The sequence below is a fragment of the Phascolarctos cinereus genome, unplaced genomic scaffold (genome assembly GCF_003287225.1).
Source record: "Phascolarctos cinereus isolate Bilbo 61053 unplaced genomic scaffold, phaCin_HiC Scaffold_4;HRSCAF=312, whole genome shotgun sequence".
NCBI classification, from domain to species: Eukaryota; Metazoa; Chordata; class Mammalia; order Diprotodontia; family Phascolarctidae; genus Phascolarctos; species Phascolarctos cinereus.
This window is the reverse complement of record NW_027555847.1, coordinates 726,135,873-726,149,376: the sequence shown is the minus strand read 5'-3', so window position 1 is coordinate 726,149,376 and position 13,504 is coordinate 726,135,873. Positions and strand designations below refer to the sequence as shown.

The following is a 13,504-nucleotide window of genomic DNA, read 5'->3' as shown; positions in this document are numbered from 1 at the left end:
ATGTTAAGAGCTTTTTTGCTTTCTTCTTCTGTATCTTCCGTGTCTGCCAGCTCTCCTTTATGTCTTCTGTTTCTCTTAAGTCCCCACTATCTTTGCTTTTCTCTTGCCCTTGTCTGCACAGCAGGCACTAGAATCCTCAGGTGCCCTACCTGCCAGGGCTGTTGGGAGGGAAGGGCTTTGCAGACAGTTAAGATGAGCTCCATCCTGCCAAGCATTTGCTGAGTGCTTAGCACAATGCCTACCACATAGTAAGCACTCAACAGATGGTTAGTGACAGGGCAGGGATTCAGACTGAGATCTTGTGCCCATTCTACCAAATCAGCTACCTCTCCATCCTCTACTCAACCACACTCCATAATTCTCCATTGCTTCCAGGACCAGGTGGGAAAGCCTGGCTTCCCCAGTCCCACTCAGGCTCCTGCCTCCTCCACTGTCCTCAGTCTCCAGCACTTCCCTGTCCCTCCTACAATCTGGATGCTCCTCCCACCTTGGCTCTGGCTTGGTCCCTTCTCTCCTCTCCTTCCAGCAGCATCTTATCCATTCTCAATCTCTAATCAGTCCTGACTCTTCCAAGGAGCCTTCAGTAACTACCATAGCACCCAGACCATCCCAGAGGTCACTTATTTCCTCTCTGCCTCCCTCTTGGGATTTGCTCACTAAATCTCATACATTCAGAATATCTCCTCAACCGTCTCCTCCCAGAGGGCTTGAGAAACTATCCTGCTGTGTAGGTCTTGTCTCACCTTGCCTAAATAGACCATCAGCCCCCCAGGGACCAGAATGCTGCTTTCTCCTTCTTCTCCCTACCTTCTCCAGCTTGGGCTCAGATCCCACCTCTCCCATTAACTAGCTGTGTGACCTTAGACCTGTCTCCTAACTTGTCTTAGGCTTAGGTGCTTCATCTGCAAGAGGGGAGGGAGTGAAAAAGCTCTTCATCTCAATGTCCCTCTGGCATTGTGAGGATCAGATAAGATCATGGAAGGAAAAGGTAGTGGGGAAACCCTGAGAAGATCAGCTCCAACTTTGAATGGTCCTGAGAGCTGGGCTGGGGGCCCATCATCAATCCCAAGGTGCCTCAATGAATATTTCCAATCTGGATTCAGAGGCTGGTCACAGCCTTCCAGGGCAGAGCCAGCTCCCTGGACATAGGCTTCCTCTGAATTCTCAGTTTCCCAGCCCTCTTCCCGGGGGGGGGGGTGATGGGGGTGAGGGGGAGGGAGGTCAGGCGAGCATGGAGGAGCATCTGCCCCTGCTCTCTGAAGAGAGGGGAACATGGGAGGGCAGTTTTCCCCTGAGGAGACCTGAGAGTTCCTGGGCCATGGTGCCTGGGGCCACGTCACTGGGGGGTTTATACACAGGTCTGTGTCACCGTGGGCTATGTTTGGCGGAGGGACCCAGCTGATGGTTCTTGGTGAGTCACCCTTCTTTTCACCTCTCTTTCTGTGCTAATAAGGGCTCTGGGAAATTTGCTAGAGATTTTTTGGGGCTTTATTCTGGGTACTGACTGAGGTCAAACATCCCAGCTCCAACCAGAGGTTTGTGGTTTACTGGGATCTCCAACCACTGCCCTTCCTATCTCCTCTCCCCTCCTTTTTTCCCAAGGCTCTGACAAAGCCTTCCATTCATCTCATTGATACGGGGACTTGGCTGGCCCATGGCTGTGACCATCACCTCTCAGCCTGGCTCAGTCTCCTGCTATCCTTTGGGAGCCCTGACCATCTTTGGGGAATGGAGGAAATGATTGGTCTGGAATGGGATTGGGACTAAGGGGAAACTGAGGCTGGGCACAGGGAGGATCATCTGGGGAAAGAAGGTCCAATCTGCCCTTCTGCCAGGCAATGGGGACTCATGGGAAGGGACTGAGGGGTCAGAGAGCTGTGCTGCAGAGGGCCACCTTCCGCTCTGAGCCCAACCACAGGCACTCCAGGAAACACAGGGGAAGGTCAGCCATTGTGATCTGGGGGTGGACGGCCACACAAGAGAGCAGAGATGTGGAGCAAGGACAAGAGTCAGCCTGTCAGCAAATGAGAGACAGCTCATGGAGATGAGCACCGGGAAGGCAAACAGATGCTCTGGGCCAGAGACACTGCCAAGAACCCAATTACTGCCCACACCAGACCAAATGCCCCGCACAGACAGACTCGGTCTCAGAGCAGACCACACATTGCCAAAATTGGACCGACCATTAAGGACAAGCAGATCTGCAGCAAAAACTGACAGCTACAGGCAGAAGGACTGCTCTGCAGATAGGCAGAAACCCCAGCACTGAAGGACTCCAAAGGAAAGACATTGTCACTAGGACAGCACCAGGGATGGTGGTTGGGAATCCCCCAGGAATCCTCAGCTTGACCCTCCAGGCTGGGCTTGAATAATGATGCGCAGGAAGGCTAAGAAGCCCCAGGCTCCAGAAGCACATGAGGTCAGGGCTAGAAAGGGAGCTCAGAGATCAGACCTTTCAACCCACCCACTGAGCAACTGAGGAAACTCAAGCCCAGAGCAGGGAAGAGTCTTGCCCAGCTGTGTACATAGAGCAAGGGCCAGGGGCAGCAGGAAAGCCCAGGACTGGGCAGGGTCAGAGGACGTGGGTTGGAATAATAGTTCAGTCTCTTACTAGCTGTTAACATTGGGCAAGTCACTTCCACTCTCTGGGATTAAATGGGCTCTGGTGTCTCTTCTACCTGGAACTCTCCAAGGCTCTGATTCAGGGCTAGCTGCTACTCATCACTCTGACTTCCCAGGCCCTGGTAGAATCTGGACTGAACATACAGGTCTGGAGGCCCCAAGGTTGTCCCTCAGGCTCTGACACTTTGCTCTTCTCTGACTAACCTCTCCTCCTCTTTCAACACACCTCCCAGGTCAGCCCACGGCGGCCCCCACCATTAATGCCTTTGCTCCATCCCAAGAAGAGCTAGCCACCAAGAAGGCCACCCTCGTGTGTCTGCTGAGTGGCTTCTACCCAAGAACAGTGGAGGTGGCATGGACCAAGGATGGCTCCCCCGTGTCCCAGGGTGTGGAGACCTCCCAGCCATCCCGCCAGAGTGACAGCAAGTACTCAGCCAGCAGTTACCTCTCACTCTCTGCTGACCAGTGGCTGTCAGCCAACACCTTCACCTGCAAGGTCGCCCACAATGCCAAGGTCATCCAGAGGGAGCTCTCGCGCAACCAGTGCACTTAGAGGCCCACATCTCTCCTGCACCCCTCCCTCTATCCCCACACATGGGATTCCCCAGCTCATAGTCCCCCTACCCTCTTCCAATAAAGATCTTCTTTATCATTCAATTTCCTCTCCAGTCTTCTGTGTCTGATCTCCCCTCCCTTCAGTGCAACTCACACTATTGGGTCCCTGACAACCTTCATGCCAAAAAGGCACCACAGGCTAAGCCCCTGGCTGGATGGGAGATGAAAGATCACTTCCAGCCCACATATTTGCTTCTTGCCAGAGCCTGTCTCTCCCTTCTGAAACATGAGGGGTATCTGAAACTGGTTTTGGTCAAAGGGATGGCTCTCTGGGATGGAGGAAGAGGAGCAGGATGGGAACATAGGAGGTCAGTGGATGGAGCGCTATGCCTGCAGTCAGGGCGACCTGAGCTCACATCCAGCCTCAGAGGCTTCCTATCTGTGCCCCCTGAAGTGAGCAGGTCACTATTCCTCCTTCAGCCTCACTTTCCTTATCTGGAAAATGGGGAGAATGACCCCATCTGCCTTCCTGCGTTGTTGGCAGTAAACAATTTGATAATATCTGTAAGGCACTTTGCAAAACTTGAACTGTTATATAAAGATTATTATTATTATTTGTTTTTGTTGTTACTAACAGCACCTATCTCCCAGAGCTATTGTGAATATTAAATGATATAGCAAATGGAAAGTGCTTTGCAAATCCTAATGACGTACAGAAATCTGAGCTGTGTGGAGGACAGATTGCAGGAGGACCACACTGGAGGTGAGGAGACCCATGAGAATGCGACTGCCGTGAGCCAGACCAGGGCTGCTGAGGGAGTGACCCAGGGCAAGAAAGTATGAGTGGATAACAATAGGCCTATGTGAGGGAAGGTGTGAAGGCAGAGGACAAGATCTGGAGGGGGCTGAACAGGTGGGCAGAGTGACACTGAGCAGGAGGCCAAGATGGGACCTAGGCTGTGGACCTGGCTGACTGAAAGCATGGTCGCTCACTTGGCAATGGGCAGGACATCACCATGACAACCTCCCTTCTGCTTTTTCCTCCCTTGACCTTCATCCAAACACTCACCACCATGCCCCCTTTCTGGTTCCCAGATTTCCTCACATGAGCACATCTCAGTATGCGGCACTAACTGCCCACATACACCCTCATCCTGATCTGATTTCTTTCAGATAAAGCCTTCTCATCCAAAGACAGGGTGTGGGCATGGACTTCGTCCATGAAGGTATCCATAATCCTCGTGAGGCTACATTGGCCTCCTTCTAACAGGCCTTCTGATGGTGCCATAACTCCCCAGGGCACAGAGCCACACGACAGCAATGAATAAGAGGCCAGTGGTTCCGTGGTGCCATGGACACCTGGCCACGGGTGGCTGCCGTGTACAGGCATGGTTTGATGGCATTCATAGGCCACGTTGCCAGTGCCACATGTCTGTCCTGGCCACATGTGCTCCCCGTACCTATGCTCCTTCGTGCACGTGCTCCAGTCACATACATGTCCTCCATGAGCTCTCCTCCACAGATGTACCCAGATAACACCTCCCTAAGGACATCTGCTCTTCCCACTGAGGTTGGACGTGTCCTCCCAGGTTTGTGGCCCATTTCTTCAGTTGATACTGGTCTTACTGTTCCATTTCATTAAAATACCTCAGTATTGAAGGAGTTGTGTCATCTGGCTAATTAGTCAAAACAAACACTGTGGTGGGGCTCCGTGAGCCATGGAGGGAGACGGACTCACACAGTGCCTTGAACCCGGAGTAGCTATTACCTGGGGGAATGGCCCTGTGTCCTGTGAGTCGAGGAGGTGCCCCCAATGCAACACATGAATTCGCTAAAATCATCCCAGGCTCCTTGAGAGATATGGCAGCAGAGATAACCCTGATCATTTTGGAGCACTGCCTGAAACAGTGAACCATGTGCTCACCAGAGGACATGGAGGAGAGTGTCCACTGCAGAGTCCATATGGAAAGAGGAGCCCCCATAGCTGGTGATGTCCTCCAGAGATCACCATTTGCAGGGAACAACATATACTGGTCGCGTCAAAACACTGAACATTGTAGAGCCTACCCTAACCCTCCCTACCTTCCCAGTCTCCTATATTACTCTCCCCAGCTAAGTGAGAGATCACCAGGCCTAGAGCCAGGAAGACTGAGTTCAAATCTGCCTCAACACTTACTAACTGTGTGACCCTGGCCAAGTCACAACCTGTCTGTTTCCTCATCTGTCAAATGGGGATCATGATAGCACTTTCTCCCAGGGTTGTTATGAGGACACTGTCAAGCACTGAATACAGTGTCTGCCACACAGTAGGCACTTAATAAATACTTGTTTCCTGATATCCTTTCCTTCTCCACCCACTGCATGAACCAGTTAACCTGGTCAGCTCAGGGTTCCTCTGACCCATCACTACATCTCCCATCTCTGCACCTTTGCATAACCCTCTCCACTGCCTGGGTTACTCTCCTTTCTCACTGTCAACTCTGAGAATCCCTGGCTCCCTTCAAGACTTAGTGTGAAGGCCACCTTCTTGGCCGGTAACCTTTTATGGTGCTATCAGTGTCCAGAACCTTCCCTTCCATGGTTACTGTCCATCTCCTCTGTTTGAATCTTGTAGGTACCTACCTAAATACCTATTGGAGAGGAGAGCAGGGGAGAGGAGAAAAGAAGAGAGGAGAGGGGAAGGGAGGGAGAAGAGAAGAGAGGAGGGGACAGGAGGAGAAGAGAGAGATGAGAGGGGGAAAGAGGAGGGGGCAGGGGAGCAGAGGGGAGGGGAGGGGAGGAGAGATTGAAGGCAGGACTGGGAAAAAGAGAGGGAGTAAGAAAAAGAGAAGAATGGAGTCTGCACACAATAGAGCAATAAGCTTAACTATGATTCCTGGGGAAATCCCATAACCTATTGTAAAGGGCATGGTCACTGAACAGCCAGAAAAGGAAGCTGGATCACAAAGAGCCAATGTGGCTTCCCCAAAGACCATGGCAGAGAAACTCACTGCCTTTGGGGGCAGGATGACTAAAGGGCAGGGCAGGGGGGAACATGGGGAACTCTGACCCTGCTCTCAGGGCCAGGCCCCTCTCAGGATTCTGCTCTGCCCTGAAGAGGCTGCAGGGTCACTTTCCTCTGCCCCTGACTGTCAGCCCATTTCAGGGGCCTAGTGATTAGCACCCCTTCCATTTCACATCAGAGTTGTTTTTACAAGGAGAGGTGTGCTTTAAAGCGATGTCTAGAAACAAACACACAGACATTTGCCCAAGGCCCTGGTGGGAGGAGAGGGATGATGAGATATTGGCTTCAAAGTCTAGTTCAGTTCCTACATGGCTCTAGTCCCACTAGGTGAAAGTGCCAAACTAGCGTGGTCCTGACTTCCGGCAGGCTAGCTTCCCTAGAGCCCTGTTATTTCAGCATTGATGCTAAGCTGGCTGAACACATCGTGGGGATTCCTTTGGAGGACAGAGGGGCCCAGCCCAGATGGCTGCCAATTCTCGGCTGCCTTCACTCTACTCTGCCCCTGCTGCTGCCCAGCCCTGGGCTCAGAATAACCTTGCCTTTCCTGGGGCCCCAGCGTGGGGGCTAAACCACTGAAACAGACTCAGAGCAGAGAGAGAGTGCTCGGGGGCCATCTGGTCCAACATTGGCTTGAAAACAAGTGTTTTGAGAAGTGGCCGTCTCACCTTTGCTTGACGATCCCCATGGAGGGGGATCTCACTGCCTCCTTGGACAGCCTAGCCCCCTTCACTCCTGGAGACCTATTCAGAAGTTTTTCTAATATCAAACCTCAATTTGCCTCTGTATCTTCTTCTACTCACTTCCCTCTGAGCCAAACAGAACAAGCATACCCCTTCTTACACATCACTACCCTCAGATTTTGGAAGGAATTGAGGGTGCATAGCTTGGAGAAGAGCCAGAAGGGACGTGATAGCTGTCTTTAAGAATCTGAAGGACTCTCATGCAGAAAAGGGGTAAGGCTTGCTCTGTTTGGCACCATTGGGCAGAACCCAGATGAATGTCGGTTACGAAGAGGCAAATTTCGGCTGAATATTCAGAAAAGCTTCGTAAGAATGACAGCTGCTCCCTAGTGGAATGGGCTGAGTCCAGAAATGCTGGCTCCCCCTTCCTTGGGGTCAGGGGCGGCTTGGCCACTTGTCCAGTACATTATAGTGAGGATTCCCCTGTGTGGGCTGGACCAGATGCCCTCTGAGGACCCTTCTGACTCTCAGATTCTGAGATTTTGTGATCACAGCCCCAACTCTTCTCTTCCCCCCACTTCTTTTCAGCTCCTTCTCATGTGCTATGGATGTCAAAGCCTTTCACCATCCTCATCCTTCTTGGCTAGATTTCCTCCATCTTATCAATGTTCTTTCCAGGCTCGGCAGCAAACAGCATAGTGCCTGCTACTGGAAGCCTTGAGGCTGTTGGGTCAAGCTGCCGTCAGGCTAAAGTCTGAGCGTCTCCGGACCCAACAGCAGTGTGGTGATCCCCTGGCAGAGGGGGCCAAGCAAACTGTCTCAGGAGCAGCAAACCAGCCCAGACAGAAACACAGAAAGGCCAAAGCTCCATGATGATAAGAGTGGAACCAGGGCTGCTGGCAGGTGCTGCCCTTCTGGGATGGATAGGATGGCAACACGGGGCACTTTTTAAGTTAGTCTTTCCAATGCTCAGAACTGAGTCTGATGCCCCAGACAGGAACTGATCCCCACAAGCCAGCCCATATGGCAGAGGCAGGAAGGTTCGGAACAAGGAACCAGGGTGATGGAGATGGGCGGAACTTTAAAGAGCATCTTGTTGAATGAGATGCCACTTCCTGGGCTACAGCTTGGCAAGAGCATCCCAGGCCTCCTTCCTCTGGGAGGACAGGGTGGGTCATGGAGGGCATCCTGCCCAGGGGACAGAGGTACACACAGAGCCACCTGAGGGGGAAAGCCACTCTGCCCTGGCCGCTCCTGGAGTCTGACGGTCTCCCTTGAGCCCCCTCTTCATTCTGAATTCTTCAGGAAGTCATTCTTCTGTTTCTAATCCCTCCTGTTCCTGTCCCCTGGGTCCTGGGCTGATTCTCCCTCTCTCTCTCTCTCTCTCTCTCTCTCTCTCTCTCTCTCTCTCTCTCTCTCTCTCTCTCTCTCTGTCTATGGAAGGGAGTCTGAAGTCAATCCTTGAAGGGTCCAAAGGAATGCAAGTCTAAAGGCCACCCAGAGAAGGGATCTCAGAAGCCACCTACTCTAACCTGCATGTGCATATACGTGTATGTATATGCAAAGATCTAGACATACATGTCTATACACATATATAAAAATATATACATGTATATTTATGTGTAGATGAAATGCCTATGCTGATATATCTATGTGTGTGTGTAAATCTATACCTGGCCATCTATACACATATGTAAAGGTCTGTGCACACATATCTGTACATATGTAAAGAGCTATGCCTACATATCTATATATGTAAAGACATATATATGTTTATCTATGCATATGTGTAAATATCTATATGTACATATCTATACATGTATGTAAAATCAAATGTGCATCACTTGGTGCAGGACCATCCGGTCCTGCATAGGTAAAGGTCTGTATGCATATATCCGTATATATGTAAAGATCTATACTTTTATATCTATACATATATGTAAAGAAACATACCTACATGTCTATACATATATGTAAAGCTACACATATCTATGCATATGTGTGAAGATCTATGCATCCATGTCTATACATGTTTGAAGATCTGTACATACACATCTATACATATGTAAAGATCTATCCCTACATACCAACCAGCCGGTCAACGAGTGTTCATCCAGCGCCTTGGCTGGGCCGAGCACGGTGCCCATTTCTGAGGCTAACCATACGAAATGAGCCCGTCGCTGTCTGCAAGGGGCTTCCATTCCCTGGGAGAGGGCGGGGCTCCGGGGAAGCACTGCCACCCTGACCCAGCATCCGTACAAGATGAACACACAGTTGTGGGGGTAGGTGCTAACGACTAGAGCAATCGGGAGGGACATCGCTGGCTCAATAAGCCTGTATCTGTGCCGAGCTCTGCACTGGAGATCCAGACACAGAGTGAGACAATCTCTCCTTTTGAAATAGTGCTGCAGCTGAGCCTTGAAGGGAGCTCCAAAAGGCAGAGGTGAAGAGCGAGAGCTCTGCAAGCAATGGCAGGGGATGGTGGGCAGGAGAGGGGGCAACCTGTGCGGAGGTGTGAAGGCTGGACGTGGATTATCGAGCATAAGGAGCCAAATAGAAGAGGTGTGCTGGACTGGAACGCAGAGTGTCTGCGGGAAGGTAGTCAATAGGAATGCCTTCTACAACATTTCCAATAAGTGATCACACAACCTCTCTGCCTGAAGCTCTCCACTCCTCCCTCACTGCCTCCCCAGAAAGTCCACTCCACTTTTGGAGACCTGTAACTTTCAGGAAGATTTTTTTCCTCTCGGGACCGTCTCCACATTTCCCCTCTTCTTTCCTTGTGGGCTCATGCAGAACATGTCTAATCTCTCCTTCACCTGAAGGTCCTACCATATTTGAAAACAACTATCCTATCCCTGATTCTTCCCATCTCCAACTCAAGCATCCCTCTTCCCTCAGCCTGTCCCATGGCCCACTGCCCCTTCGCCATCCTGGCTGCTTTCCTCTGAACGCCCTCTGACTTATCAAAGTCCTGCCTAAAACATAGCACCCAAAACTGAATGTAATTCTACAGATGGCTCTCTCTTCCCTCATGGAAGATGCAATGCCTGTCTTAACAAAGTCCTGGTTTACTGAGGCCCTGGAGTCAGGAAGGCCTCACTTCACCTCCACACTCAGATACTTACTGACTGTGTGACCCTGGGCAAAGTCACTTAACTTGTGCCCACCTCAGTAATCTCTCTCAAAAGCCCCACACCTAAGAAGGTCCCAGTTCCTGGATTCCCCCATGTCCAGGAGGTGACTCCACACACACACCACACACACACCACACACACACACACACACACACACACACACACACACACACACACACACACCACACGAATGCCCCAAGTCCCATCATCTATAAAAGGGGGAGAATAATAGCACCACTTCCCAGGGTTGTTGTGAGGATACAATGAAATGGTATTTGCAAAAACACTTTGCAAAAAGGGCTCCCAGAATGCTAGCCATCATTAATCAACTCTAAGCTAGCATTAGCTTTTTGGTTGACTCAGACTGATCTTGCAAGCCACTAAAATCCCACAGACCTTTTTTCCTCCATAGGACCTACCATCTAGCCACACCCTTCACTGTGTACTTGGTGATTGATTTTTTTTCTTTTTTTATTTCTTTTTTTAAATTTTATTAATTTATTTTGATTTATCGATAATCACTTCCATATGCTTTTGAGTTTAAAATTTTTCTCCCCCTTTCTCCCCACCACCCGCCCCAAGACAGCGCACAATCTGATATAGGCGTTACATTTACATTCTTATTAAACATATTTTCACATTAGTGGTGTTGTAAGTAAAAATTAAAACCAATAGGAGGAACCATCAGAGAGAGGAAACAAAACTCAACAGAAGAGAATAAAAATAGCAATTCGACTTCCATAGTTCTTTCTTTGGATGTGGACAGCATTTTCCATCACGAGGCCTCTGGAGATGGCTTAGATCCTTGTATTGCTGGGAAGGGTTAAGCATGATTGATTTTTTTACCCCAAGTGTGATACTTTACATTTAAAGCTACTGAACTTCATTTTCTTAGTTTTATTTTTGTGCCCTATAAACATCTTTGGGATTTTTATTGTGACTCAGTAAACTCCATAGTAGTTACTCCTCCTTTCCCACTGGGGTCATCCACAAAGTGGACAAGCAGCAAGGGGCATGGGAAGGATATCTATGGAGTGAGAATCAAACCCACTGTCTGCCCTCAGGCAAGGTACTTCCCCTCCCCCATTCGCCTCCATGATTGCTGCTGTCCTTCCCTGTCTAAATCTGTGATTCTCCCAAGACCTTCACCCAAAAGTCACATCTTGAAAGATGGTCAGATCTCTCTAACGTGCTCATCACTTGGCACAGGACCATTAAGACCAGACAGTGGGAGTGGACCCTAATTCAAAGGCTCCAGAGATCTTCCCCACTCTGCCCTATTGACTCACTGGTCTGCTCCCACATGGGTCCAGCATGAATCCCTCAGCTCCCTGCTGCCCAAGGCTACCCTTGTGGTTGGGGCTCATGATCTTCTCAAAAGCATCACAGCTAAGAAGGTTGAGGTTCCTGGATTTCCCCATGTCCAGGAGTTGATCACACACACACACACACACACAAGTGAATGCCCCAAGTCCCTGGTACCTGTAGGACCATGGGATGATAGATTTAGAGATAGAAAAGTCCATAGACAACATCTGGGCCAACCTCCCCATTTCACAGTGGAAGTAACTTGAGCAAGGTGACCAAGGTGGTCATCAAACCCAAACCCAGTCTCCCTCTGGTCCTCCAACCTCGGCTCTTCTCACATGGCCAGACTGAGATCCCAGGGATTGGGCTCGATCCCAGGACCACGGGACCTGGAAGGGGCCTTTTGCAAAAGAGGGAACTGAGGCCCAGGGCAGGGAAGGGGCTTGCTGAAGATCCCACAGATAGGAGCAGGGCCAGCATTCGAGCTCAAGTCAGCTAACTCCAAGTCCAGTGCTCTTTCTAGATCTAAGATACTAAAACCCCATGAACAGGCAGGCTCCTGGATCTCGGACTGAGAGGGGCCCAGAGGCCATCTAGTCTGACCCTGTCATTTTATAAGGAAGAGAATGACTCCCCCAAGGTCACACAAGAGAAGAGGCAGAGGGAAGATTCAGCCCCAAGTGCTCCCACTCCAAATCCACAGCTCTTTCTACTTCCCTCCACCCCATCTCAGTCAATCGGCACTTATTAAGCACCCACTATGTACCAGGCATGGGGCTAAGTCATCTCAAATAAGTTGCTTTTCAAGGTTGGACAAGCCTCTCCCCCTCCCTGGGCCTCAGTGTCCCTATCTGTAAAAGGAGAGGCTTGTAGATGATCCACTCACTGTGTGACCTTGGATAAGTCACTTCCCTGGCTTTTGCCTCAGTTTCCCCTCTGTGCCACAACAGGGTTGGACTAATGGACTCTGAGGTCCCCTGGGGGACTCCATCAAGGGATGAAAGCCAAGATTGAGTGTGGCCCCCTGCCCAAGCCTTTGGTGGCAGAGTCTGGGCAAGGGGCCCCCCCAAGGGGCACTGACCGCTAAGGCCGGGCCGCTGGACGGGAAGCTCTGGAGCTGTAGCCCTCGCTGTGCAGAGCTGGGCAAGTCAATTCCTCTCTCTGAGCTCAGTCTCCTCATCTGTGAAATGGACTTGCACTGCACGCCTCACAGAGTTGTTGTGATCATCAAATTAGCAAGGGCATGTGAAGCACGCTGTAAACAGAGGCCGCCAGCTGCTCCTGCTGTTTTGGTGTGGTTTAATCATCATTTTGTCAACAGCCAGGGTGGGAGGGGGAGCCTCGGCAGCACAGACTCTGAGCTGGAGGCCACTGGAGAGGCCTCTCCTCCAAGCCCGACCTGCTGAAAGGAATCCTCTCTCCCACACCCCAACAAGGGAAGAGCCAGCTGTTGCTTGAAGCCCTCCAGGCATGGGGAGCTCACCACCTCCTGAGGCAGCCCATCAGAGGATTGCTCAGCCGGGACACAGGGCCCGATTCACCTGCTTTACAGATGAGGAAATGGAAGCCCAGAGAGGGAGAGAGATTGGGCCAGATGCCACAGTTAGCAAGAGACTCATCCCAGACTAGAACCCAAATCTCCTGACTCCTAGCCTGGAGCTAGCAATTCAACAGCGCTGCTGCCGGATCTATGCTCCTGTATCCCTTGATTAAAAGAAGTCTATTACATGCACACACAAGATCTAGCAGTCAGCCAGTTAGTAAGCACTTATTAAGCACCTGTTATATGCCCACAGTCAATCAGTAAGCACTTATTAAGCACCTGTTATATGCCCACAATCTATCAGTAAGCACTTATTAAGCACCTGTTATATGCCCAAACCTATCAGTCAGTAAGCACTGATTAATCACCTGTTATGCGCCTTGCACTGGAGATACAAAGTCTAAAACAAGATAGTCCCTGCCCTCAAGAAGCTTAGATTCTTTGGAAGAAAATAACATACACACAGGTAAGTAGATAAAGAGCACCGGCAAAGGGAATTCGAGGCCGTTTGGGGAGAGGGAAGGCACTGGCAACGGAGGCGAGGAGGGGAGTGACTGATGAGGACAGCCTCAGGGAGAAGATGGCGCTTGAGCTCTGAAGGAAGTCAGGGATGCTGAGAGGCAGAGGCAAGGAGGGAGGGCACCCAGAGCGCGCT

At 50.7% G+C, this 13,504-nt stretch overlaps 1 gene segment (V, D, J or C); it reads left to right on the top strand.

Moving 5' to 3' along the window:
- Positions 1 to 1,362: 1,362 nt before the first annotated feature.
- LOC110202569 (Ig lambda chain C region-like) lies at positions 1,363 to 3,279 on the top strand. The segment is given in 2 exon segments: positions 1,363 to 1,411; positions 2,856 to 3,279. Coding segments are annotated over 2 exon segments (354 nt in total).
- Positions 3,280 to 13,504: the final 10,225 nt, after the last annotated feature.